Below are 26236 nucleotides of genomic sequence, written 5' to 3'. Positions count from 1 at the left end.
ACGCAGTAACACCAGACACCCGCACCGCAAACAGACAGAAATGAGAAACCACCCCCTCAGCACCCAAAGGCCGCGCGCGACTTTACCTGCGCGCCCTCGCCCCGCCCCGCCTTCCACCACGCATGCGCCGCCCGCTCCCTCCCCGCCCGTCCGCCCGCGGCGCCCGGTGACGCGCGTAGCGTAAACAAAGCGGTGCATTCTGGGAAGAGGGAATCGTTACGTGCAGGAAGTGGGATCCTCCATCTTAGGCGTTTGACGCGTCGCGGTGGCGGGATGGCGGCTGATAGCCGGGAGGAAAAAGGTACCCGGTGGTAGGGGTGGGGGCAGTGGCTAGGCCCCGGGGAGGGGGGGGATGGCTCGGGAGGGAGGGCCTCGCCTGAGCCATCCTCCCCTCCCCGGGGCCTGCTTGGTTGCTGGTACTGGGGCCTTCACTCTGGGAGATGTCCGTAAGGGGTGACGGGGCCGGGAGGCCCGCTTCGAGGACCATTTTCGTAGTCTTCAGACGTGGCGTGTGGGGAAACGCTCCCTGTGTGCGGTGGGGTACTGGAGGTGATAGGGCCATCGTACCGTAGTGTGGTGCCCCGGCGGCAGTGGGCCCAGGGCAAGGTGACTTAAGCAACGGGAATAGGAGTAAGTTCGTGGGCCATAAGTTTAACATTATTGGTACCGAGTTAATGCTAGTTATCTTATCGCAGAAGGTATCCGCTTTTCTTTATTTCTGCCTGGATCCCTAGCCGTATTTTTTGCAGGATTTCCTGCCGAGGGACATAGTTACTTTAGCAAGCAGAAGCTGGCGTTGGAATATTATTTTGGTGATTTTTTGCTCGTCTTTTTGCAGTCAGTTATGCTTTCTGGGCATTATAGGAAAATAACTTTGAATTAAAAAAATCGGACGTTTCAAAGGTAATGTATATTCACAGCTCTTATAACTGCTTGTCACTGTACACGGAAGCTGAAATGATCCACATGTTGTCTATGAGGTTATATGAGTCAGTCCTCACAAAATAGTTTAGTTAAGAAGTAAAAACAAAGTTTAGATGTGGAAGATTGCTGTTTGGTGATTAGTGCAGATAATAGCAGTGTTATAAAAAAGATAAAGGATCACTGTAGCATTGTGTTTGGTTTACATTGTTTTGTATTTCTATGGAATACATTTCATGTAAAGTGTTTTGCAGGATAGATGTCCGTAAAATGTACTTGTCAGAGTGGTGAAAGTTTGCTGTCTCTAATATTTATGGTGAAACTAAATCATGTGGAAAATTCCCACTAGATTTTGTTAGAACTGATGAGTAAAATTACTTCTGGTGGTTGAATCTTAACAGTATTATTTTAAGACTAGTGGGATAGGATACGATCAGGTTGTGTTGAAACAGATATGAGCTGCCACAGTGGATGAACAGTGAAACTGAAATGTTTACTGTTGTCATCTATAGATTTCTACTCATATAATCATTTATCCAGACGGGCTTGATTTTTTTTTTTTTTTAAATCACTGACAGTGGTCAAGTCATGAGTGGCAGAGAAGAAATGTTTTTATGTTCCATATTTTAATTTGCGTTTAATTTTCTGTCCTATGAAAGGGATGATTCTGACTGAATAGCAGATGTTAATGCACATTTGTTTGTAACTGAACTTATTCTGCTGTAAATACGATGTTATTTTTATGCTCCTTTTGGAAGAGAAATGCTACTTCGCTGCTTTAAAAAGTGGAAATAAATCTCACATACCCTTTTAGTTTGAAATTGCCTGGTCTTATCTCTTCTGTTTGCCAAATCAGATTTTTGCTTGGACCCTTCCTTGAACAGATCTAACACTGGTGGCCAGCAGAGGAAAAATGGCCTCCCCAGGTTACTTTCCTGCTGTTTCAGGTGAGTTAAATTTGTTCATGGAAGGATCCAACACACCCCAGAGTCAACAAAAGATGAGTAGCAGGAGAGCCCAGTTGGGAGTGTCTGTAAAGAAAAGGACTCATTTGGACCTTCCCCCTTCAGCAGTGATGAACTGTAAGGAATCTGTCCTCTACCGTTTTTTCTGTTTCTTTTTTTTTTTTTTGTGCTTTTCCTGATACTTCTCTTGACCTGTCTGAGATAATTTAGCTCATCAGGTTAAACACTAACAATGACAGTGGAATCATCTTGTGGAAGTCAGTTGAGCAGTATACCCGATGCAAGTGAGAGATGGGAACTGTGTTCCGATTTGCCCTTTTTGCATCACCAGGCTGCTAAATAATTCTGGGAACTTATTTTTAAGCAAATTGGATAGATGTATCTACAGAAGGGGAGGGGGGACTCATCCTGCTCCTGTCTTTTGAGTACTTGTTTAAGGTTCCAACTGTAAATCAGGCCCATCTATCCCAGAAGTATCCTATATCAGAGAGTATGTGTCAGACTTGCTTATTCCGTTAAATTCTCCTCATCTTCTCGTTTATTTCTGAACCAGCTGATACACTGGTCTTTAGCACCTCTGAATGCTGCTGCAGTAGCTAGGTAAAATGTAGTTTACTCAAGGATGCTGTTGCCTCACCAAAAGGGAAACAAAGCTGAGGTTTAATATGTGTGATCTGAGATGGGTGATATGTGTAATATTCTAATCCTAGTGCACCTCTTTGTCATTAGTCTCCAGTAAAAAAATCTTGTGCTCTGGACTTGCCTGGTCTTCCACGGGGAAGCAGAATGCAAGCCAGGAAATGGCAGCCCATGTTTAGCAGTTGCACAGCCATGAATCTGACTCTCATATATCTATCTCATCAGTAACACCAAGAACATTTGCTGTGGATATATAGGTATCTACAAACATAAGGGCTGTTCCCCAGCGAATTATGATGCAGCTTCGTGTTATATTTAAATGCCCTCTAGCTGTAAACTGCCAGGGAAAGGCTTGATTCACCTCTCTCTGCACTGCTTCCTTTGCATCAGCTACAGCAATCATGCAGTTCAGGGACCACTTCTACATTCCCCTACCACAGAAAATGTGGAGAAATGCCAGCGGGAAAACTAGCACACTTGCTGACTTCAGATTCAGTAGTATATGGTAGAGAGACTATTCTAATACTAACTTTTTTTCTGGTGTGGATTGTGTCTTTTTTTAATATCAAGCTGTAAAACTCACAGCGCAGCTCAAGATTTTGAGGTACACAAGTTGCCAAACTCTGGAGGACTTTTGTTTGCTGCCTTACCCTGATTTCGTCTGGTACGGGAGTCCTTAGCTGCTGCTTTATAACGTTGTACAATGTGTCTTCTACAGATACTGTCAACTAGCTGAATTCTTGGAGTTTGCTCTGCTTTCCTTTTCCTGCCCACAGAAAACAGAATCAATCATAGTACTATAAAGTGGAAAGAGCTAAGGATTCCAGAGTTTAGAATAAACATGAGATTCCAAAATTAATACCTTTTCTATTATTTTCCCTTTGTGTGCTTAGGCTTAGTTCACTCTTATGTTTTAAAGTGCTTTGAATATAGATCTGCTGTCTTAAAGCTTAAATCCTTCTTCTACCAGAATCACCATATATCCCCTTTGGTTTCAGGCAAAGTGAAACAGTTGGAAATAGTGACAGATTTTAAAAGTTGTGTGACCAAGTGTGGTCATTTCCTGCTTCTAGCATGAATTTTCTTAAACTTTTGCCCTTTTGATCAAGGTGAATTAGTTGTAGAGTTTTTTTTCAGAGCAGCTCAGAATTAATTACGCAGCAAATAAGTACTACTTCCCCCTTCTTCGGTGGGGTGACCTAGCTTATGTTCTTGTTGTTAACTTGCCCTGTTCGTTTTTTCTACTTACAGGTGAACCACAAAACTCAACCTCCTAACAGAGCAATGACAGCAAAAATAGTGGGGCAGGAGGGAGGATAATTTAAGGTGGAAGTTCTTCAGGATTTTGAGGAGAGAGGTCCCTCCTCTTTGCTTATGGCACTCAAGACTGTCTCCCAGCCTCCTTTTTCTCGAATTTTGTACAGGCTTTTTTGTTAAGCTTTCATTTGTAGGTCAGCTTTCCTGCAAAGCTTGTGTAACATGAGGAGCCAACTTGGACCTTATTCAGAGGCCTAAATGCGTCCTGTGACGTATTTTAATTCTTTTATTGGCTTTGCTTGATCCGTCCAACCGAAATTGTGGAAATAAATCAAGAAGATGTTAATTTTTGCCTTGCGGCAAATCAGTAACCCTAAAGGAAATGTTTGGGTTTGTAAATACTAGTTCTACTGTAATTTATATATCCAGACTTTTTATAGTTGTTTTTAACTTTTTTTTTTTTTTCTTTCCCCCCAGATGGTGAACTGAATGTTCTGGATGACATTTTGACTGATGCTCCTGACCAAGATGATGAGTTGTATAACCCGGACAGTGAGCAAGATAAAAGTGAGAAAAAGGGTAGGTGACTTTGGTAGTGAGTGTCCTGCAGGAACGTAGATGGTAAAAAAAATGTTTCTTACTAGGGTTAAAGTTTTTGAAGTAGCAGCTTTTATAACCTGATTCAAAGAGTGAAAGAGTTCCAAAGTCTTTATTTCATGGACATCTGCTTTTTCACGTGACCTCCAAGCAAGCAGTTAACTAGGTTTCCTTTTGTCTCAGAAGCAATTGCTGAGTCTGGCTTGTTTTGAATTCACTTGCTGTTAGAAAATTACTGTCCTTTTTGGTTTGATGAAGTGAAGTGGAAATGGAGCAAGGGGTCCCAAAGTCTGGTTCCAGCACAGTTCTTGATTTGGCTTTAGGCCAAATAGGCATTTAGTTTAGCATTCCCACATATAGAATTCAGAAAACACCTGCCAAAGCCTGAAGGATTGCTCTTTTAAAGTAAAATATGTGTTTTAGAACATGAGCTGTTCCTAACAAGCAGTTTTGAGTGTTGTTGCAAAGCCTGCAAATGGAAGATGCTACCTATGACTGCAACAGGGGAATTACCCAAAGTAGAGAAAGTAGGAGCCTCTGCACAGATTTTGATTTGATGTACAAAGTAACATTGAACTTGATATCTCTTTCTATTTAAGGATCAAAAAGAAAAACTGACAGGATGGAAAATGCTGAAAGCAAGAGACAAAAACCTTCTGTGCATTCATCGAGGCAGATGATGCCAAAGCCTCCCAGTTCATCACTTAGCAATAACAAGAGAATAGTGAGTATGAAAGGAAAACCAGTATCAGAATACAAGAATGAGGAGTATCAGAGGTCCGATAGAAACAAGCGCCCGGATGGTGATCGAAAGATGCGCATGTCGAGCAGTTCCAGGGAACTTTATAAAGGACAACCAGAAAAAATTTGCATGAGAAAGAGGGATATTGACAGAAGGGCAAAGTCTTCTACGCCAGATGGTTCAGAGGTATTAAATATTCTTGCTGCCTTATAAATAAAGCAATTATATGAGACTGCTATAAGGCACGTTCTCTTAGGACTGTGTGTGCATCCTGACAATGTTATATGACTGCTGATTCACTTTTTCTTTAAACATCAGAGAATCAGGCATGATGTGGATAGAAGACCAAGCAGATCCAGCCATTCTTCTAAAGAAGAGGTGAACTCCGAGGAATATTGTTCAGATCACGAGACTGGCAGTAGTGGTTCCTCTGAACAAGGCAATACAGAGAATGAGGAGGAAGGGATGGAAGAAGAGGAAGATGATGAAGGGGAGGAGGATGAAGAGGTGGAAGAAGATGGGGAGGAGGATGAAGAAGAGTATGAACAGGATGAGAGAGATCAGAAGGAGGGAAATGACTATGACACACGAAGTGAAGCCAGTGATTCTGATTCTGAATCCGCCTCTTTCACAGATGGGTCAGTCAGATCTGGGTCTGGTTCAGATGCATCAGGTACGTAACATCTAGCATGCTAATCTGAAATACCTTGCTATTAAAAGTTTGGGTCCTTTTAAAAATAACCGCTTCCTGACTATGTCAAAAGTAAGCCGTAGTAGCACAAGTCAGTAAGATGTTACTTGTGAAGCACCATAGGCAAGGAAAAAATGTACTGGAAAGTGGTATTTCCTTATACCAAAACTTGTGAATATCAGGATTACCATGCTGAGGATTCACAGTATTCTTGATTGCTTTGGCCTTGCAATGTTTTGAAATATTAGAATTAGTATTTTCTGAGGTATGTAATGGCTTAGTTTCCCATATGATTCGTTTTAAGTTGGTGTTGAGCTGTTCTGTATTCATCTAGATGAGTGACCAGGTAGACTGGTGTAGTAAAAGCACCATCTCCCCAGGGAAGGATAGTTAAATCTTTAAGAGTGGCTGGCTTCAGCATAGGAAATCTACACCTAAGTTGAAATGAATAGCTGTTAGGGCAAACTGAGAGAAATGTTCTAAGCAGAAACTAGAAACAAATGCTTCACAGTTGTATATTATAACTGGTCCTAAGTTAAAGATGTGATGTATTAATGACATAAGTGGTTTTGGCTGTTTGTGTTTTTTTGTTGGTGGGGTTGTTTTTTGGTTTTTTTGGGTTTTTTTTTAAGAAGGCGGCTTGCAATCCTGTTAAGATTCCTCTTGTGTATCTTCCTTGTCTGAAGTCTCCATAGGTGGTCATCCTGCTTAACATAATGCCTTTTTTGGCTCAGTTGTACTGTTTGGAATTAGAGAACAGAAAGGTGTAACCTAAAGACAAGTGAAGCTGTAATAACTGTTCTAAAAAGCTCCGCAGTATAAAGTAACACTTTTAAGAGTGGAAATAATTGCCTGTGTGCCACAGTGTTTTGTTTTCATACCTCTTGCCATTTTGTTGAGCTCTGGGTGAATGAGCCCGTATCACTGTCGTAGCGCAGTTTGTGCTCTGTGTTGCAAATTTGGCTGAAGGCTGGCGAGAAGAGCCAAACCACCCTTACTAAAACACCTACAAGATAAATTCTGTCTCTAAACTTACACAAAATTGAGATTTGTGGCGTTTGTCTTCCTTTTGTGAATTAAAGGCTTGAGTAACTAGCATTTGCTTCTTCTGTGCGTGATAGTTTTGAGGCAGCAACCACAATTTTCACGTGCAAGCCAAATGCTAACTTCACTATTACAGATGTTATTTTCCTGTCTCAGTACTTTTAATCTCAATTTTGCCTGCCACTTGATGTTTAATATATTACTTTTATTTGTTATGGGGTTTTTTTAGATGAGAAAAAGAAGGAGAGGAAGAGAGCTAGAGGTATCTCTCCGATTGTTTTTGACAGAAGTGGAAGTTCTGCATCAGAATCATATGCAGGTATTCTTTCCTTTTATGGCTTGTCATCATGACTTGCATCAAATCTTAATGTGTAATCTGAAATAAATGTAGCTGGCTGTAGAGATTTATGGGATATGTAGCTTTGTATAATTTGGTATTGACTTCTGGCATGTTGTGTGTGGATACCTTTGGGGGGAAGTAGGCTTTCTTGTTACTTTAATGCTATTCTGTTGCTTAAGTGGAATTTTCACTTTTTTTTTAAACTTGGAAGATGATGATTCAGTGACTAGTTTTCTGAGTAGGAAATTGTTCAAATAATATTTTGAAAAAACAAACCCAAACAACCCAAAACCAAACCAAAAAACAAAACAAAACACTCGTGCACATTGAATAGTTTTTTTTGTGTGTGTGGGTGCGCGCCAGAAAGCATAATTTGTCATGAATGAAAATTGTATGTGACAAGGCTGTAGAAATTGTATATTATCTCTATTAAGGCTCAATCTGAACAAATGTACTTTGGCTAAACACAGGTTCAGAAAAGAAGCATGAGAAATTATCATCTTCCGTTCGTGCTGTCCAAAAAGGTATCATTTAAATTTGAATTTTTAATGCATGCCCCATAGCAAGCCATTGTCTCTGTTCACTAAATTACCTGGAAGTAGTAGTGTTCCGATATAAATCAGTTTGAGCGCATAATTATTCTGAGCATAACAAGTGAATCTTGAGGTACTTTTGCATGTGTTGAGAGCAATATGCAAAAAGTTCAGTCACTTTGCTCCTTGTGGAGGCGACAAAGCAAAAATAAAGTGTTTACATCTGAAAAGAGGAACATTTCAGCATTCCCTATTGGACAACTTGTGCTGATACGAATGTTACCCAGTGTTTATCCAAACATTCTTAAGCAAGGAAATAAATCCTGTATATCGGAACATCACTGAATCATGCTGATTTTATTTTTTTTTTTTTTTTTGTCTGAATATCTAAGTTTTAGTTTTGATTTCGTTTCCCCTGGCATTTTGTGCTCTACAGCTTAGACTTCAAGTTTAAAGTTGGGTGGCTGACTGTGATAACACATAGGTAGGAACTGGGTGGGATACAGTGTATTTTGAAGGAAACAAACAACTGTCTACACTCAAAGCAACATTTTTGACAACTGTAAATATTTACAGTTCAGCTTATTTGACGCTTTGTTTTTTTCAGACCAAACAAGTAAACTTAAGTACATTCTCCAAGATGCAAGATTCTTTCTCATCAAGAGTAACAACCATGAAAACGTATCACTTGCTAAAGCGAAGGTATGTTGAATTTTCTTCAAACTGATCACTTCGTCTATTTTCAAAAACACCCAGCCTACTATAGAAAAGAATATAGATAGATGCATTCCTTTCTCCATCACTCAGATCTTGGTAGAGGCAAGGATGAAAGTTACTGCTCCTTGATTCTTCAAGGGTAGCTATTTTGTTTCCACTGTAACCTAGAAAAGTTTCTAGACCATCAGTCATTTATCTTGATAAGAGTAGGGTTAAAAAGGGGCCTCAAGGTCTGTTTGATAACATCCTAAGCCAGCCTCCGTTGGGAATGCTCTGATGGTATTTTCTCCCTTTCATAAGCACCTGTGTTCGTATCGCTGTATTGTGAGGAGGTTCAGAAGGTTGTTTTGACTTTCATCTAATGCTATAAAAGTAAGGGTTTTTTTTCAGTTGATTCAGGGATCTGAAGCCTTATTGCAGAAATGTATGCCTGGCAGTGCTGGTGTACGGAAGTTCTTTGTGAGGGATTCCAGTGCACTGGACTTTCAGCTACTGAGGAATGGCACTAGGCCACTCTGGTGGTTTTGTATTTGCATGCGTTACTTGGAACAGCCTGTAGAGAAAATAGCTGGTTTGCTATTACGCAATATACACAGAGTAGGTGATTCTATTAATGAAGATTTTATAAAATAGAATAGCATTAAACCAGTTAAATTAATCTTAGGATTCCTGGACAGGTTTGGCTTCCCCTCCCAGCTTTGGGCCTGATCAGTGAACACCATTCTGACTGGTGTTTGCTTTACCTCTTTAGAGGAGTATATCCATTCTGTGCTTCATCCACACTTGGGGCTGCAACAGTATCCTTGTTCCTAAAGCTCTTGGAGGGGATGCTTTGTCTCTCAGTGTATAGGCATCAGTGCTTTGCCACTACATTTTCATGAAACTGGCTTTTGTGGTGCCAATGTAGTAAGTTGTTCTAGTTCACAGCAGGGCTTCACAAGCAGCCTAAAGCAATACACATCTGTCTGAAAGCTATTAAAAAAAAAAATAGTTCTCTGGTGACTAATGAATTGTCAGAGTCAGGCAAGCGCTAATGTGAGCACAGAGTAGGACATCAGAACATATCTTCGATAATAAAGGAAGGGGAGGAACATTTTCTTCAGTAGCTCCTAGATCATATTGTGAGGCTGAAGTTTGAACATATTAAACTAGCATAAGCTTCTCCTCTGAGTTGGTCCAGAGAATGGACTGGGGAGCTGAGCTTGCTGAAAAGTAATACAGCAAACTGGTATTCTATAGCTCAGCTCAGTTGGTACCTTAAAACAGATTGGGTTTTATTGTGCATGGCTACACAATGGCTGGTGAAAGGGAAAGGTAGGAATTAGTGGGCAGGGATGTGGGAGGCTGAACAAACTGTTTTGAGTTGTCTTGCCAATTTAAAATGTTGGGCTGGTGTCTTTCATGTTTCTGGCCTTTCACTAAGTTTTAAAGTCTGCAAGCTGTCCTCAACAAATTTGTCATACTAAGAAGGTTACTGAAGTGTACATGCCCACCTGTCAGTGTATATGCTGCTGGTTTTTCATAATTTGTATGTATTATATAATACAATAACTCCAAAGTCACTTAATACATACATGAAAACCTTTGCCTTTAGTATTTTTAATGTATCTGTCCATCATTATAATTACAAATGAAACCTTGTAGATGGTCTAAATGCATCTGCAGTGTTCAAAAAAAGATTGAAAAGCGATGTTTTAAAAGTTTTAACATGCAGCAGGCTAAAAATATTTTTTTAAGGAACTGAATTTAGCAATACCGTTCTCTTTCCATTATCTTCTATCCCAGAACACTACTTCGGTCTTGTTTTCCTCATCTGCAGTATATAATTCTGTTAGCTAAATCACTTGAGATGAACTCTTATGTTTTGGTTGTGGGGTGGGGGTTGTTTTGTTTTAGGGAGTATGGTCGACACTTCCAGTAAATGAAAAGAAGCTTAATGCTGCATTTAGATCCAGCGAGGAGTGTTATTTTGATATTTTCTGTAAGAGAAAGTGGCAAATTCCAAGGTAAGGGAAGTGAGCTATTATCAAGGTAAGTGAAAGTGCGTTTTATGTGCAGTAGCTTTTCTTGTTGTCTTTGTTACAATTCATGTGAAATCCTTTAGGATTTGCAAGACTGTCTTCAGAGTCCCATCATGGAGGATCACCTATACACTGGGTGCTGCCTGCAGGAATGAACGCAAAAATGTTGGGAGGTGTCTTTAAAATTGACTGGATTTGCAGGTAAATAATTGTTCATTTATGTTGCTGTTTAGTGACAAGGCACTGTAATACCATTTCTGTGTATTACTCACTCGAGTGCTGACAGCATCCTTTTGAAAACTGGATTCAACCAGAGATTTGTCCTCCAGTCTCCTCAAATCCACACCACCATGTTTACTGATCTTGGGACTCAGGTCTGTACCTGACATGCACTATAAAAAATACTTTTTTTTTTTTAATGTAGACAATTAATTAATCTAGGGAGTTTTGACACTTGGTTGTGTACTGAAACCAGAAAACTCTATTCTGAAGTGTTTGAGGAAAAACAACTTCTCACTTGAATAGACAGCTGTGGATAAAAGGGAGAAAAAATCCTATAAGGACAGATCTGTCTTCATCTGACATCTTGGCATCTGACTGAACAAAGAGAATGCTGCTGCTCTAAAATAACATGAAATAGTAGTGATACTTTGCATAATGTATAGGTTGTGAGCTGTATGTTCATCGATTTAACTAAATATGTCTTACAGGAAAGGTTTTAAACTTATCTTAAGAAAAAGAGCTATGTCAGTCCTGTGAGATACATTGCATAGTTGTACAAGCACTTTGGGCTGCCAGAAGGACTAAATACAGGAAGGTGAGACTTTGAATTAGAGAAAAATCTAGGTTGGAAAAGTCCTTTGGAAGTTAGTGACTCCCACCTCCAGCTCAAAGTGGTTCTAGCTTCATCGTTAGGTCAGATGCTCAGGGGTTTATTTCGGTAGATATATTCGGTGAGCTGCCACTTCACATAGAGACTGGTCAACGTATTCAGATGGTGAGATAATAAGCGAGCACAATCTCGATATTGTACAAAGACAAAATTTCTTTAATAAGATAGGCTGTCATAGTATGGGCTATACTAGTTAATATTGGAATAAGTCAAAGTGAAATCTTCAGTTACTAGTACTTAATATGTACTCATACGTGCTTTCAAAGACCTGACAGTGCAAAGGGTAACAGGATTATTTTGTATGTAATGTCCTGCTGCATGCATTTTTAAATTTTATTTACGGAAAATGGAAGCAAAACTATAAATGATACCACTTGCATATTTAGGCGGAATTGCCGTTCACTAAGTCTGCTCACCTGACCAATCCTTGGAACGAACATAAGCCAGTAAAGATTGGACGCGATGGACAGGTTTGTTAATTATTTTTTTTTCTGTAACTCACATCTTCTAGTGCTTGCTTTCAGCTTTGTATGTACAGAAGATTTGGAATCTTTTTTAGATCAGTTTGTTACTTGCAGTAGAGTACTGTGACAAAGGCACTCATCTTATTTCTAATGTTGCGGAAGAAAACAGGAAACAATACAGTGCCGATTCTGTTGTCATCTTTGTGATAAGGAGTGTTTGATGCTTCATAACTGTGATATTTTGGATTTGAAATGTAACATCCCTTGCATTGTATGGTGCGCAAACCTATATAGCATCAGTTTTTAAGAACAAGTTCTGGTGTTTCCAGCTGTGTTCTGCATTGCATTTTTTTTATATACTGTATTGCTTAGGGCATAGACTCTACTATTTGAAGTATATGCTAAGGAAATTTTAAGTGGAGTGGCTCTTTGTCTTGCCAGACATACCAGAGTGCAGGTATGTTGCTGCTGTCATCAAGTAACCCAGCCTTCACTAAAATTACGGGTTCTGCTTTCTTAAGGCAACATGGGAGTTGCATAATCCCCATACTGTATGGAAAATGGTAAAATGTAGAGGCTGTGCGTTATTTTGCCCATAGACATGTTCACTTTGGGTAGCAGAGGTAAAAGAATATTTTCAGTCTTGTTTTTAATTTAGTGTGAACTTAAAAAAAAAAAAGGATCTAAGTTAACTTTGTTTCTGTTAATTGGTCAAGGAAATAAATTTTTTCATGTTTTGTCCACTTCACTACAGAGTTGCAATCTGGACTTGGGTTTAATCTTTTTTCACACAATTGCTGTACTGTTAGGTACTGGGCAAGCATTGTCTAATGCTTGCTCTCCCTGCTTTTCAACTCAGGTTATTTCCTGAAGTGATTGTTGTTTATCCATTTATATTTTGTGTAACCCTGAATGGATCTCTCTTCTGAGGACGTGTGCACTGAGCTTCTTGCATTTACAACATCCTTTGGGAAGGCGTTCCGCAGGCCTGGTTCCGCTAGTCACCAGGTTGAAGAAGCACTTTTTTGGATTGTTTTGCACCTGGCTCCTGCTGGCTTCATTTGATGGCCCCGAGTTCTTGTACCGAAAGAGAGAGTCAACAAATTGATCTCTGTCCCTCTCTCCTCCAAACAACTCGTGGTGTCGGACACTCCCATTGTATCTGTCATGTTCCCCATACCCCACATATTCCTTTTTATTCTAGGCTGGAGAGACCCAACCTTCTCAGTCATTGCATGTAGGAATTGTTGCGCTCATTCAGTTATCCTTGGTGCCCTGCTTTGAAGCTTTTCCATTTCTACTGTTTCTCTGTTTTTTGAGATGCAGGGATCAGAACTGCACCCAGTGTTTAAGGTGTGGGTGGAACATGGACTTTCAGTGTGATATAATGACTTTCTGTGTTCTCTTCCTAATAGTCCTGAACACACAATTTGCTTGTTTTGACTACTGTCAAGCATTAAGCTGGTATTTTCATGGACCTGTCTGTCATACACTGAAGAACTCGCTTTTGAGTGGTAACAGTCAACTTCATCAGGCCATGGCTTTATATGTGAAGCTGGGATGGATTTTTTTTCTACCTTTCTCTCTGTAATAGGTGGTAATTTTCTTTGTGATGAAAAACAGTCTTCTGATTTTGTAGCAAAACAGTGATGTGGCCTGTATGTCTCATGGGAAGATATGATTGCCCCAAGTGTTGGACTATTTTATGAACATTCTAAGTAGTGCTTAAAGAGTAAAAGGTAATGTAAGTGAATTTTGCTCTGTCTCTAGTGATATTGAAGTCTCTTCAAAGTGTCGTTGTTTTTTTTTTTTTTTAAATGTATGTTGTCAGTGTATTTGGGGAGAGTTTAATTTCTTCAGTTTATAAACCACTACTGAACTTCTAACTAATTCTAGGAAATTGAGCCGGAATGTGGAACCCAACTTTGTCTTCTCTTCCCTCCTGATGAAAGTATTGACTTATATCAAGTCATTCATAAAATGAGGCACAAGAGAAGAATGCACTCACAACCCCGATCAAGAGGACGCCCATCCCGTCGAGACCCCGTTCGGGACGTGGGAAGGTTAGAAACGTTCTTTGGACTGATAATAGGCACATGTATCAGAATAACGTGATGGAGGAATATGATTCGTCAAAGCTTTCCCTGCGATAAAGAAGAGAGAAAATCCTCAAATCAAGCTGCATGGACAAGTTTGTGGCTTCATTGAGGATTTCACATGGTTCCCTGGTCTGTCATTTTTCAAGAGGAAAATGGGGATCGTTGCTTTTGCAGAAAAAAGCTCTTAAAGTGCTGTCTAGCTTAGACTAGATCATTTATTGAGATAATGCAACGTGTAATGCTAGCTGTAGGTAAGCTTGGCTTGATTATGAGCAGGCTAGATGGAGAGAAGGAAATATTTCTATGCCAAAAATGTGTTAATATCTTGTAAAAGCCTTTTCTTTCAGGTGTGTCTCTGGATAAGCCTTATCAAATATGGGACTTTTATAAGGATCACTTAGAATTTTGCAGAAGATGCCGCCTCATTTTGAGGATAAAATATTTAAGTTATTTTGATATTCAAGAGGAGCATTATTGGGACTGTTTCAAATTGTTTCACCGTGATGTGTTAACCCCATTGCCAAATATTCTCTAACATGTAACCACTGAATTCACACATCTTGCTGAGCTTCTGAAAACAGTAGGTTCTTTCCAAAAGGGATCAAGTGGCCCTTGGAGACCCGGCAACAAACCAAAAAGAATGGCTGTTGCTGTGTCTGTATATACAACCTTTCCAGATGCTGGCAGTACCTGTGGACTTAAAAGTATTTTTAGAGGATCGACATGGTTATTGATCACTGCTATATGAACTTAACAACATTTTCCAGAAAAAAAGGGGGTGTAACTTGTTACAGAATTGGAGAAGTCTTTGCAAAGAACTGATATTAGCCCTCCTGCCAAACACCTTTTCCCTGTGTAGCCACTTTGCATACAGACTGATGTATGGTTTGGGCTGAAACCTTTGATTAAGTTTCCTCTTTGTGGAAACATCCTGTGGTAGGTACAGATACCCAACAAGAGTCCCCATTTCCTTGAGCTTAAAAAAAGGACACTGTAACGAGTAGGTAGGAGGAAACCTGGCAGCGCCCCCCTATTTTTGGCTTTAAAGGACTGAACACCAGGATGGCTTTTGAAGTTAAGCTAAGAGGTTTCCAGTGCAATAAAGTATATACAAGTGAAGGTTTTGCAATGGACTGCAAACTATACATATAACACCACCACACCTTCTCAAGCCTGCCAGGGCCTCCATTTATGTATGTGGCTTACAGCTTACAGTCAGTAGTTGGACTACTATATGAACTGTTTCTATCATATTTTATACCGGTCGTAAATGCACTCTCAAAACTACAAGAAAGCGGTATGTTTATTCTTTACACCAGCTTTTGTTTTTCTTGGTCTGATTTTGCTGTAGATGCAACTGCTTTGGTTTTTGGGCTTTTTGCTCATAGTAAAGAATCTGCTTTCATTTTATAAAGCTTATTAGTAACTGGGTTTGGTGGGCTTTAAAGACTGAAGTTGGGAAGGGGGAGGAGAAATGACTATAAAACTAAAAGCTACATGCGCTTGTTACTCAGCAAGCAAGTTGCACAGTAATTAAGCGATTTAAGAAAGTGTTAATTTCTTGTCATAAGGAATTATATTGCTTGGGTGGGGGGTAAGGGGTTGGATTTGTGGCTGCTTTGTGTTTAGAAACACTGGTATGTTAGCATTGGAGTCTGCTATTAATGTTTATGTACGTTGATGGAGCAAAATTAGCAGCTAGTTTTCAGTTCTTTATTAAACATAACAGCTACTGAAGTGTAACTGTTTTATAATCAAACTTCCTCCCTGAGAGTGAAGTTCTTAAAGATGATCTCTCTTCCGTAAAAGAGCTGCTTGTATAGAGAGGAGCCCCAATTATTTTAATTATTAGGAAGCTTAAGCGTTCTTAAACTTTCTGTAAAAGGCACCGATGTGTTGCTGGTAAATTGCTTAGAACAGAAATTGTTAGGAATAATATCACTGGCCTACCCAGTTAGAAAAGCTACAGTGAAAGAAGCAATTTCACAAAGCACGCAGAGTTTTATTTATAAATGTTTTGGAAATAGACCTTTTATAGAATTCTTTACCCCATAGCAATGTCCATGCCTTCTGACTGTAATGATATGTTTTGCCATCTATTTTCACTGTATTTAGTTCTGTAAATTCTTTTGTTATCGATTAGGTTGTTTCAAAATGTAATGTGGAAAGTGTAATGTTAAAGCCTGAGTTTGTTTTAGACAAATTTGTTACCCTTTGTTTGGTACGAAGGTACAGTTGGGTAGAATTCCTTCCTTAACTACCAAAGCTCCTGTAGCCAGAAAGTAACAGTGGAGGGTATTTAATTGGACTGTTGTTCCTGATTATTTGAGTTCAAATTTAAAGCTGTAGAACATTTTGAAGCAGATGGAATTCAGAATGATTAAATTGAGATCCTGGGCAGCTCAGGCTATTCCTGTGAGGTATTCTGCTGTGACGAATGCTCCAAGCAACCTTGTTTAATCTTTGATATCTAATTTGTGTAGGCGTCGACCAGAAGATTATGATATTCATAACAGCAGAAAGAAACCAAGGATTGACTATCCCCCTGAGTTTCACCAAAGACCAGGTTAATATCTTACTATGAAGATTTGTGTGCACCAGTTCACGAGTGTTTTCTCTTTTAGCATATTCTCATTAATTCAAAAGTAAAATATTGATATGACTGGGATATAAAAATGGGACTTGTCCCAAGTGCTGCCTGCTGGTTTAACCCACCTCTCGCAGAAGTCAGTGACACACTTTCACTGGGTTGAGAGAGAGAGAGCTGAGTTAATCTAGGCTGAGCCCTTTTCAGAGTCTCAGAATTGTGTACATTGTTGTGAGTGATCCTCTCAAGCACTTTGTTAATACAAAATTGATTTGACCTACTTCTCAATGCACTAATCGTCAAATTAAAATGTTTATCAGAAATTTCCAACTGGGAAAGTCAGTTGAGATTGCCTGACTAGCAGCCTGTGTTTAGAGATGACGGTAGGCGTTCGGTTATGTTTTCAGAGATAATTTTTTTACAAGCTTGATGTGAGGAAGGGAGGGGGAAGCTTCACTACATTTTACAAGAGGGTCTAATGATGAGTTTGAGAAAGGAATTTTTTTGTTCTCCAGAAAGAAATGTTTGCAGTGGTTATGCAGTGACAACACTGGTAATATTGCCAGGTTTTTTTTTTCTTCAGAACGCAATTATTAAGAAATTGTCACTTTTAATCTAGCGAATCGTGCTTCACTGCTGTTAGAAATATGTATTCCATTATTTCAGTAGTAGATTTCTAAATCTTTCTTAAGAACATGCCCTTATCTGTCCAGCTTGACTGCAAAGCCTGTGTTCTTGATGGAAAAAGGAGTGGTGTTGCTGTTCCCTGGCTTTCCACAACCATTGTTTAGAGCACAGAACAATTTTTATTTTTAAATAATGAAGCGCGGAAGCATTATTTTATTAGCATAAGCATGCCTGGTGTTTTGCACCATTTTACTGAGCTCTTTAAAGTTTACTTCCTGGGATTTACTGAAGCTATAGGAATTCTTTGCTCTGTGGGGCTTTTCCAGATGGTTTTTAGGTTGTTTTTAATTTTCTGTGTAACATTGTATCCAAAAGCTATTAGGAAATCAGCCTGAAGAGCTGCCCCAGATGAACACATTCTACTGAATACACAGTTAGTAAGTAGTAACAGCCATGTGCTGACTGCCAAGGGACAGTACCCTCTGAATTTGTGGGCATTGCCAATTCGTTTGACTAAAATTGAAGTCTTTATTTGCACAGATACCCCCTTGCATATTCCTTTGTACTGTGTGCAAGTTCCTATGGCTATGTCTCTATCATTTCTTTGTTACTACATTATACTATTTTTCTGTACTGCCTACAAGAACTTGCAAGTTTTTGAGAGTTATTTTGAAAGCAAGGGTAATGGCAGCTAGATACAACTTCATAGCTGGCACAAAATGAAAGGACGGTTTCTAATGAGAATATTTTTTAAGACTGATAACTTGAGATGGTAAACTGAATTTGCTTGATGTTCGAACAGGGTATATAAAGGATCCCAGATATCCCGAAGTAGACAGGTAAGGTGTGTTCATGTTATTCATTTTATGCCCTGGTAACTTGTCTGTATGGATAAATTGGATTTAGTTCTACAAATTTTTATTCCCAACAGACGATTTTCAGGAGTTCGACGAGATGTATTTTTAAATGGGGTAAGTTGGTGCATGCAGACTTTAGGGGAACTTCTTATATTCAGCTTTCTGCACTTCCAAAGAACATTCATCACAAATGTTAATATTACTGTCTTTCGTTTTAGTCCTACAATGATTACGTGAGGGAATTCCACAACATGGGACCACCACCACCATGGCAAGGAATGGTTTGTGTCTTGTTGAATTCATTTTTTTCTCTGTAGAATATGGCTTTTTTATTCACCCCTAGAGGAGCCTAGCATATTTGATGTGCGCTCAACTCTTCCCTTTTCCTAAAATGTATCTTTGCTGTAACTATTTAAAATTTTTAGGGGAAAAAATTATTTATATCAAGTGTTTTGTAATTTACTTAGCTCTCACCAATAGTCCAGCATTCTAGTAAGCAGTACGGCAGCAGGAATCTGTCTGGGTTTGAACCTACAAGAAACTGAAAGCTCTGAGGAAATAGCAGAACCCTCCTTCAGCCTACACAAGAGGGCGTGATGAAATTTTGTATTCTGCTAAATATTCATAGTAATTGGCTTTCTCTCAAACAGCAAATGCAAAGAGGTGGACTTGCTGCAGAGGCTCATGGAATGGGCTGGCATGCTCTAGTGTTGCGCAGTGGCTTGCTTTTGGCTGTGGCAGTGAAGCATGCAGGAAAGTATCAGAATGTACTGCACACTATAATCAAAATAAGTCTTGCTGTATTGCAGCCTCCCCTGAAATGCACTTTTTTCCCAGTCAGATGAGCATATGTATGAGTGTATGTATCTGTGGCTGTGTACATGGAAATTAACTGATTGTTCACTTGTACAGCTGTGGTTTTGCCATCATGTCAGAAGGAGTAGTCATTATAACTAGTTATTTTGGTTATATTTAGTAATTCTGGCCCTGGGGGTCCTGATTTTGGATAACTGTAATGAGTCTTTTGGCTCTTGTGTATACTGTGAATGAGCAAAAGGCAGCGTCAGATGTAGAGATGCTACTATAGCCTGTCATTTTTCTCAGCTGAAACACAACTCTGGTTTGTCGTAACTGAAGGAAATGAACAAAGTTGTCAGACTGGGAGGAAAATTATTTTTCAAACACCGCTAAGCCCCCAGAATCTCCCAGTTTTTTTCTCCCTTCTTCCCCATTCTGCATGCTGTCCAAGTAGTCATCCTAAAATCCAGCAATTCCACCTACTTCCTTTGCAACAACAATGCAAGCAAAGATGCTTCGGTAATATGGGAAAGGCAGGCCTTGCTGATTGAAGAAATGGAAGAGAACAACCAAGAGATGTCTTATTTTAAAAACAAAAAAATTATCTGCGAGCCTTTTGTCAAATAATTTGTCTTGCAGAGTAAGTTTGTTCATTTAAAATAGGAGTATATTCATAAGGAATGGCACTGAAAAGATTCGTTTCTGTAAAAGCTTGCTGGTTTGGACAAAATTCACATTCCATATGCACAGATTTAAAAAAAAACCACTACGTTTAAGTAGCAGAAGTTTTATGTACAGCATCACTTTGAGGCAGATATGGAAAGGAGGCATGTTTGGGGAGGGTGTTGGTCAAACTTCTGAAAAAGAATAGTAGAGAAGTAGTAAAGCATTCCTTACGCTACTTAATGAAAAATAGTCTACTATTCAGTTTGGAGGCTGTGATCAGATATATTTAGATCTCATGTCTTCCATCTGAATGAAAGTAACCTCTGCTTTTAATTCCCAGCACTCAGCCTTGTGTGCATTCCTTTGTTTTGAAACACTCAACAAACTTCCTGTAACTTTCTTGTAGCCACCGTATCCGGGTATGGAGCAGCCACCACACCACCCTTACTATCAGCACCATGCACCTCCACCTCAAGCTCACCCTCCATACTCAGGACATCATCCTGTACCACATGAAGCAAGATACAGAGACAAACGAGTAGTAAGTGTCCACAGAGACAGAGGGGTACATGAGTCTGCAGGCCAGAGCAGGAATTGGGTACAGATGTAGCCTAACCTGAGATTTGTTGACTTTGAGAAGTGCATTTTTAAGACCTGTATTAGTTTTCCTTGGAAAGATGAGTTATTTAGATTGACTAGAGACTTCCAGCATCTTTGAAAAGCCTCTCTTGCAGGTGATGTAGGAGTGCAAAATGCTCAGAACATACTCTTGAACTGAGGTGTGTGCTTAAAATGGCTTCCAGCTGTTTAGCTCTGAAGCTTTCCATGCTGAAGCCCAGTTTGAATAAGGACATGCCTGTAACATTGCTTGCAGTCATGCACAACAAATTACTTTATCAGCAGAAAAGTTTATGTTTTATAACTTTTTACAGGCACATCAAAAACCAGGGCAGATTGTTAGCTGGCTTTGAAGGCTGCTTAGCTTTCTGGTCTCTTGCTGATATCTGGCATTTGAACTCCAGCTTCTGCACAGTGGAAGCACAGACATGGTGCTGCCCTGAAGATTAAAGAAGAAACTTGTGCTTATGGATGCTGGACGTAATTTTTTAAAAATTTTTTTTTTTTAAATACTGGGCTTTCCCAAGAGTTACGGCCAACCCTATGGATAAGGGAAGGGAGGAGATTGTAATTGGGAAAGAAAATAAACAGAGTTGTCCTTTCATCACAGCACGACTACGACATGAGAGTAGATGACTTTCTTCGCCGCACACAAGCAGTTGTCAGCGGTCGGAGAAGCAGGCCTCGGGAGAGGGACCGAGAGCGGGAACGGGACCGTCCTAGAGATAATAGAAGAGACAGAGAACGTGACAGAGGCCGTGATCGGGAAAGGGAGAGAGAGAGGATTTGTGACCGGGACAGAGACAGAGGTGAAAGAGGTAGATACCGAAGATAATCTATCTGGAACCAGTGCTCACTTGAAACAAAAAAAGCTTGTATTTTTTTGTGTGTTTACAAGTAGTACATTTTATTTTCAGCTGTCTACTTAAAGTTCGTTGTGTAGAAGGATTTATAATGACCTTCTCTGTTCCAAGCATGCAGTGAACTATGAACTGGAAAAACTCAAATCAGCCAAAAATAAAATACGCAAAGCTGGCACTCAACTTCGCATTTCTGTCAGAGCAGAATGGGAAACAGCTAAGAATGTAGATATTGATTAACTCTCAATAAGTGTTCATCTACTTAGTGACTTCATTCTAGGTTTTTGAATACTGATGGATAACTGCCATATATTTTTTTTTTTTTGCTTTGATGTTTTCTTCCTGTAGTTTCACATGGTTCAGTGGGAGAATGCTGCTATCAAGTATGCAAATATTGAAGTATGATTTTTTTTTTGACTGTATGGCAGTGTTGTAGCAGCCTTTTTCTTTTTCCCTCCTGTTTTTTAACCCTACCTGTAAAGTCAAGTGTTTTTTCAGTCTTCAGTAATGAAAGCAATATTAAGAAGACACTGTTGATATCTAATTTTTAACCTTTTTTAAAAATCTTCCTGTGTTCAGTAACATTTTGGTCAATTCTCTTGTCTAGTCTCCTTCCAAAATGTACACATTGCTTGGAATGTTCACAGCCTGCGTGTGTGGAACCAGAAAATATTGCTGTATTCTACATTGCTACAATTTTTTTTTTATAAAAATAAATTGGTAACTATTGAAATGATTAAAACTCCAAATGGGGTTTCTTGGTCTTTTAAGCTTGCCAGCTTCGACAGATTCTAGCAGTTCTAGGAAAGCATTTGTGTTAAAAAATAGTTTAAAGGTTCGTATGATAAGTGAAATTGATCTGAAGGCTGAATTTAGGAGGACTGCTAAATAAAAGGTAATTGCTTTTCTGTTTCCACAGTGAAGTAGTCAGCTTATAGCTCCTGCAGCTAATCAGAGTTATTAAAAAAGGCCCTACATGTTCAACTTAATCCAGTGATCTTCGAGCTATTGAGAGGCTGTCCTAGGCCATAATCATACCTGTCTCCGAGGAGTGTGTTAGTCCTGCAAGATCCAGGCTGTCCCCTTGTCTTCTTTGTAGTGATTACTGCATCACTTGTTATTTCTGTTAAATAGGAAATATTTGCATCTAAATGCCAATGGTAAAACTGTGAAAAAGGAAAAGTAAAACTTGTAGTGGAAGTTGTTCAGTTTCTCCAGCAACTTCCTAGTTCTCAAAACTTGTATGAGTAGCACTGCCTTGGTGGACCTCTTCGTAACCTTTCTTCAGTGTCTTCTCATGTAACAAAGCCAGATTGTAGCATGTGCTTTGAAGACTGCAGCTCCACAGTGCTGAGTACTATAGCTGTTTTTATAAACAGTACAGGATTGGCCACTGTGTGGCAGTTGTGGAAATGTGGTTTTTAAATCTGACAATAATTCGGGCTCTGTATATTTTAGCCCACACAGCTATAGTAAACATCTACACATACTAAGCAAAAAGTTTGACCTCCAACGTGCAAATATGTTGGGATTTTTTGAACACTACAAGAAGTTCAACATATGTTTGGGTTCCTCAAAACAGTTTACTGTGCACTGAGAGGTATACCTATTAGCAGTAGCGTTAGAGCAGTCTATCAAATTCAGTGCACATACTGTGTCTAATTGGAGAAATGCATCATAGACCTTCATTCTTTGATATCTTTGCTTTATATACAGACTCTAGAAAGAAGAGGGGGTTTTGGATGGTTTTTCTTTTTTTATTTTTTACTTTTTAAATTCAATACTAGATAAGCCAAATTTCTCTGCGTGAGTTAAGAGAAAAGAAGCACCTCCTTGAAGTGACTGTAGAGCACTTTCTCTGTCCAACTTTTCTCAGCTATCCTGTTTCCCATGTCCTCTGTTAGCCCTGTCTGACCAGTGTCTATACAGGATGCTAGGAGGCTTGCTGGCCTTCTGGCAGCCCAACTGACATCTCAGTAAATCTGCTGCTTGCAGAAGCTGGATGATGGGGGCTGTGATCAAGGTTCCTGGAGCTGTGCCTAGGGACACAGCTCTATGAACAGTTACAGGAAAACCTTTCATATCTGGGGCCTGGATGTCATGCTGTTCCACTTTCTGTTCACTATGCATATTTCAATATGCATATTCCTGCATATGATGCCATCATGACCATAGGAAGTGTACCAGAAGTTACCATGAGAAGCACTAGTCTTGTTCTAGCCCCTCTTTAGTTTGGAAACAATTTCACTTCAGCTTTTGTAAATGTTGTATGAAGAGATATAAGGAGACATTTACATTTACATCTAGCTTTAAACTAGATTCGAAGGGGGATGGGGTGGTAGCTGGGCTTGCACCACTGGGGCAATGCTCTAGTGTTGAGGTAGACCAGGAGGCCCCCCATCCCCCTGGGGTGAAATCAGGGGGTGAATCTGGGATGAAATCGGTGTGCCCAGCTCGCTCCCTGAAATGCCTGTACACCAATGCACGCAGCATGGGGAATAAGCAGGAGGAGTTAGAAATCCGTGTTCGGTCGGGGGGCTATGATCTAGTGGCAATTACAGAGACTTGGTGGGACACCTCGCATGACTGGAATGTGGTCATGATGGCTATGTCCTGTTCAGGAAAGACAGGCCGCTAAGGAGAGGTGGTGGAGTTGCTCTTTATGTGAGTGAGCAGCTAGAATGTATTGAGTTCTGTCCAGAGGCAGATCAGGAGCGAGTTGAGAGTTTGTGGGTGCGAATTAAGGGGCAGGCTGGCAGGGGTGATACTGTTGTGGGTGTCTATTACAGGCCACCGGATCAGGATGAGGAGGGTGATGAGGCCTTCTACAGGCAGCTGAGAGCAGTCTCGCAATTACAGGGCCTGGTTGTTGTGGGGGATTTCAACTACCCTGATATTTGCTGGGAGGCCTACTCAGCCAGCCATCCTCAGTCCAGGAGATTCCTCCAGTGCATTGATGATAACTTTCTGATGCAAATGGTGGATGAGCCAACTAGGAGAGGAGCGCTGCTGGATCTTATCCTCACTAACAAGGAGGGTCTGGTTGAAGAGGTGAAGGTTGAGGGCAGCCTTGGTTGTAGCGACCATGAGATGGTAGAGTTCAGGATCTCATGTGGCAGGAACAGAATAGCTAGCAGAATCACAACCCTGAACTTCAGGAGGGCCAACTTTGGCCTTTTCAAGCAATTGCTAGGGGAAATCCCATGGGACAGGGTACTAGAAGGTAAGGGGGCCCAAGATAGTTGGTTAGCGTTCAAGGACTGCTTCTTCCGAGCTCAAGATCAGAGCATCCCAACAGGTAGGAAGTCAAGGAAGGGTACCAGGAGACCTGCATGGTTGAACAGGGAACTGCTGGGCAAACTCAAGTGGAAGAAGAAGGTGTACAGATCGTGGAAGGAGGGGCTGGCCACTTGGGAGGAATATAAGTCTGTTGTCAGAGGATGTAGGGAGGCAACTAGGAAAGCTAAGGCCTCCTTGGAATTAAACCTTGCAAGAGAGGTCAAGGACAACAGAAAGGGCTTCTTCAAATACATTGCAGGTAAAGCCAACACTAGAGGCAATGTAGGCCCACTGATGAATGAGGTGGGGGTCCTGGAGACAGAGGATAAAAAGAAGGCGGAGTTACTGAATGCCTTCTTTGCCTCTGTCTATACTGTTGGAGGCTGTCCTGAGGAGCCCTGGACCCCTGAGACCCCAGAAGAAGTCAGGATAGAGGAGGAATCTGTCTTGGTTGATGAGGGCTGGGTCAGGGACCAATTAAGCAACCTGGACGTCCATAAATCCATGGGCCCTGATGGGATGCACCCGCGGGTGCTGAGGGAGCTGGCGGAAGTCATTGCTAGGCCACTCTCCATCATCTTTGCTAAGTCGTGGGCAATGGGAGAGGTGCCTGAGGACTGGAGGAAAGCGAATGTCACTCCAGTCTTCAAAAAGGGCAGGAAGGAGGACCCGGGTAACTATAGACCGGTCAGCCTCACCTCCATCCCTGGAAAGGTGATGGAGCAACTTGTTCTTGGTGCTGTCTCTAGGCACATCAAGGATAGGGGGATCATTAGGGGCACTCAGCATGGCTTCACCAACGGGAAGTCTTGCTCAACCAACTTGATAGCCTTTTATGAGGATGTTACCCGGTGGATAGATGATGGTAAAGCTGTGGATGTGGTCTATCTCGATTTCAGTAAAGCGTTTGACACGGTCTCCCACAGCATCCTCGCAGCTAAACTGGGGAAGTGTGGTCTGGATGATCGGGTAGTGAGGTGGATTGTGAACTGGCTGAAGGAAAGAAGCCAGAGAGTAGTGGTCAGCGGGACAGAGTCCAGTTGGAGGTCTGTGTCTAGCGGAGTTCCGCAAGGGTCGGTTCTGGGACCAGTTCTATTCAATATATTCATTAATGACTTGGATGAGGGATTAGAGTGCGCTGTCAGCAAGTTCGCTGATGACACAAAACTGGGAGGAGTGGCTGACACACTGGAAGGCTGCGCAGCCATTCAGAGAGACCTGGACAGGCTGGAGAGTTGGGCGGGGAGAAATTTAATGAAATATAACAAGGGCAAGTGTAGAGTCCTGCATCTGGGCAAGAACAACCCCATGTACCAGTACAAGTTGGGGACAGAGCTGTTGGAGACCAGCGTAGGGGAAAGGGACCTGGGGGTCCTAGTGGACAGCAGGATGACCATGAGCCAGCAGTGTGCCCTTGTGGCCAAGAAGGCCAGTGGCATCCTGGGGTGTATTAGAAGGGGTGTGGTCAGCAGGTCGAGAGAGGTTCTCCTCCCCCTCTACTCTGCCCTGGTGAGGCCGCATCTGGAGTATTGTGTCCAGTTCTGGGCCCCTCAGTTCAAGAAGGACAGGGAACTGCTAGAGAGAGTCCAGCGCAGAGCCACGAAGATGATTAAGGGAGTGGAACATCTCCCTTATGAGGAGAGGCTGAGGGAGCTGGGTCTCTTTAGCTTAGAGAAGAGGAGACTGAGGGGTGACCTCATTAATGTTTATAAATATGTAAAGGGCAAGTGTCAAGAGGATGGAGCCAGGCTCTTCTCAGTGACATCCCTTGACAGGACAAGGGGCAATGGGTGCAAGCTGGAGCACAGGAGGTTCCACTTAAATTTGAGGAAAAACTTCTTTACTGTAAGGGTGACTGAACACTGGAACAGGCTGCCCAGAGAGGTTGTGGAGTCTCCTTCTCTGGAGACATTCAAAACCCGCCTGGACGCGTTCCTGTGTGATATGGTCTAGGCAATCCTGCCCCGGCAGGGGGATTGGACTTTTGAGGTCCCTTCCAATCCCTAACATTCTGTGATTCTG

The 26236-nt window shown here is 40.9% G+C and overlaps 1 protein-coding gene across 1 annotated transcript; it reads left to right on the top strand.

Annotated features, from left to right (window-relative positions):
* The first annotated feature begins 205 nt into the window (after positions 1–205).
* On the top strand, positions 206–21895 carry YTHDC1 (YTH N6-methyladenosine RNA binding protein C1). Its single transcript, XM_068403372.1, is given in 18 exon segments — positions 206–301; positions 4260–4361; positions 4979–5307; positions 5440–5794; positions 7086–7175; positions 7667–7720; positions 8337–8431; positions 10343–10399; positions 10401–10452; positions 10551–10678; positions 11746–11829; positions 13720–13886; positions 16406–16488; positions 17939–17975; positions 18068–18107; positions 18212–18274; positions 19864–19998; positions 20686–21895. Coding segments are annotated over 18 exon segments (2124 nt in total). The 5' UTR covers positions 206–273; the 3' UTR covers positions 20911–21895.
* Positions 21896–26236: the final 4341 nt, after the last annotated feature.

Source organism: Nyctibius grandis, chromosome 6 (assembly GCF_013368605.1).
Source record: "Nyctibius grandis isolate bNycGra1 chromosome 6, bNycGra1.pri, whole genome shotgun sequence".
Lineage (NCBI taxonomy): Eukaryota > Metazoa > Chordata > Aves > Nyctibiiformes > Nyctibiidae > Nyctibius > Nyctibius grandis.
The sequence above is the reverse complement of the archived record's forward strand: the minus strand, read 5'-3'. Positions and strand labels throughout refer to the sequence as shown.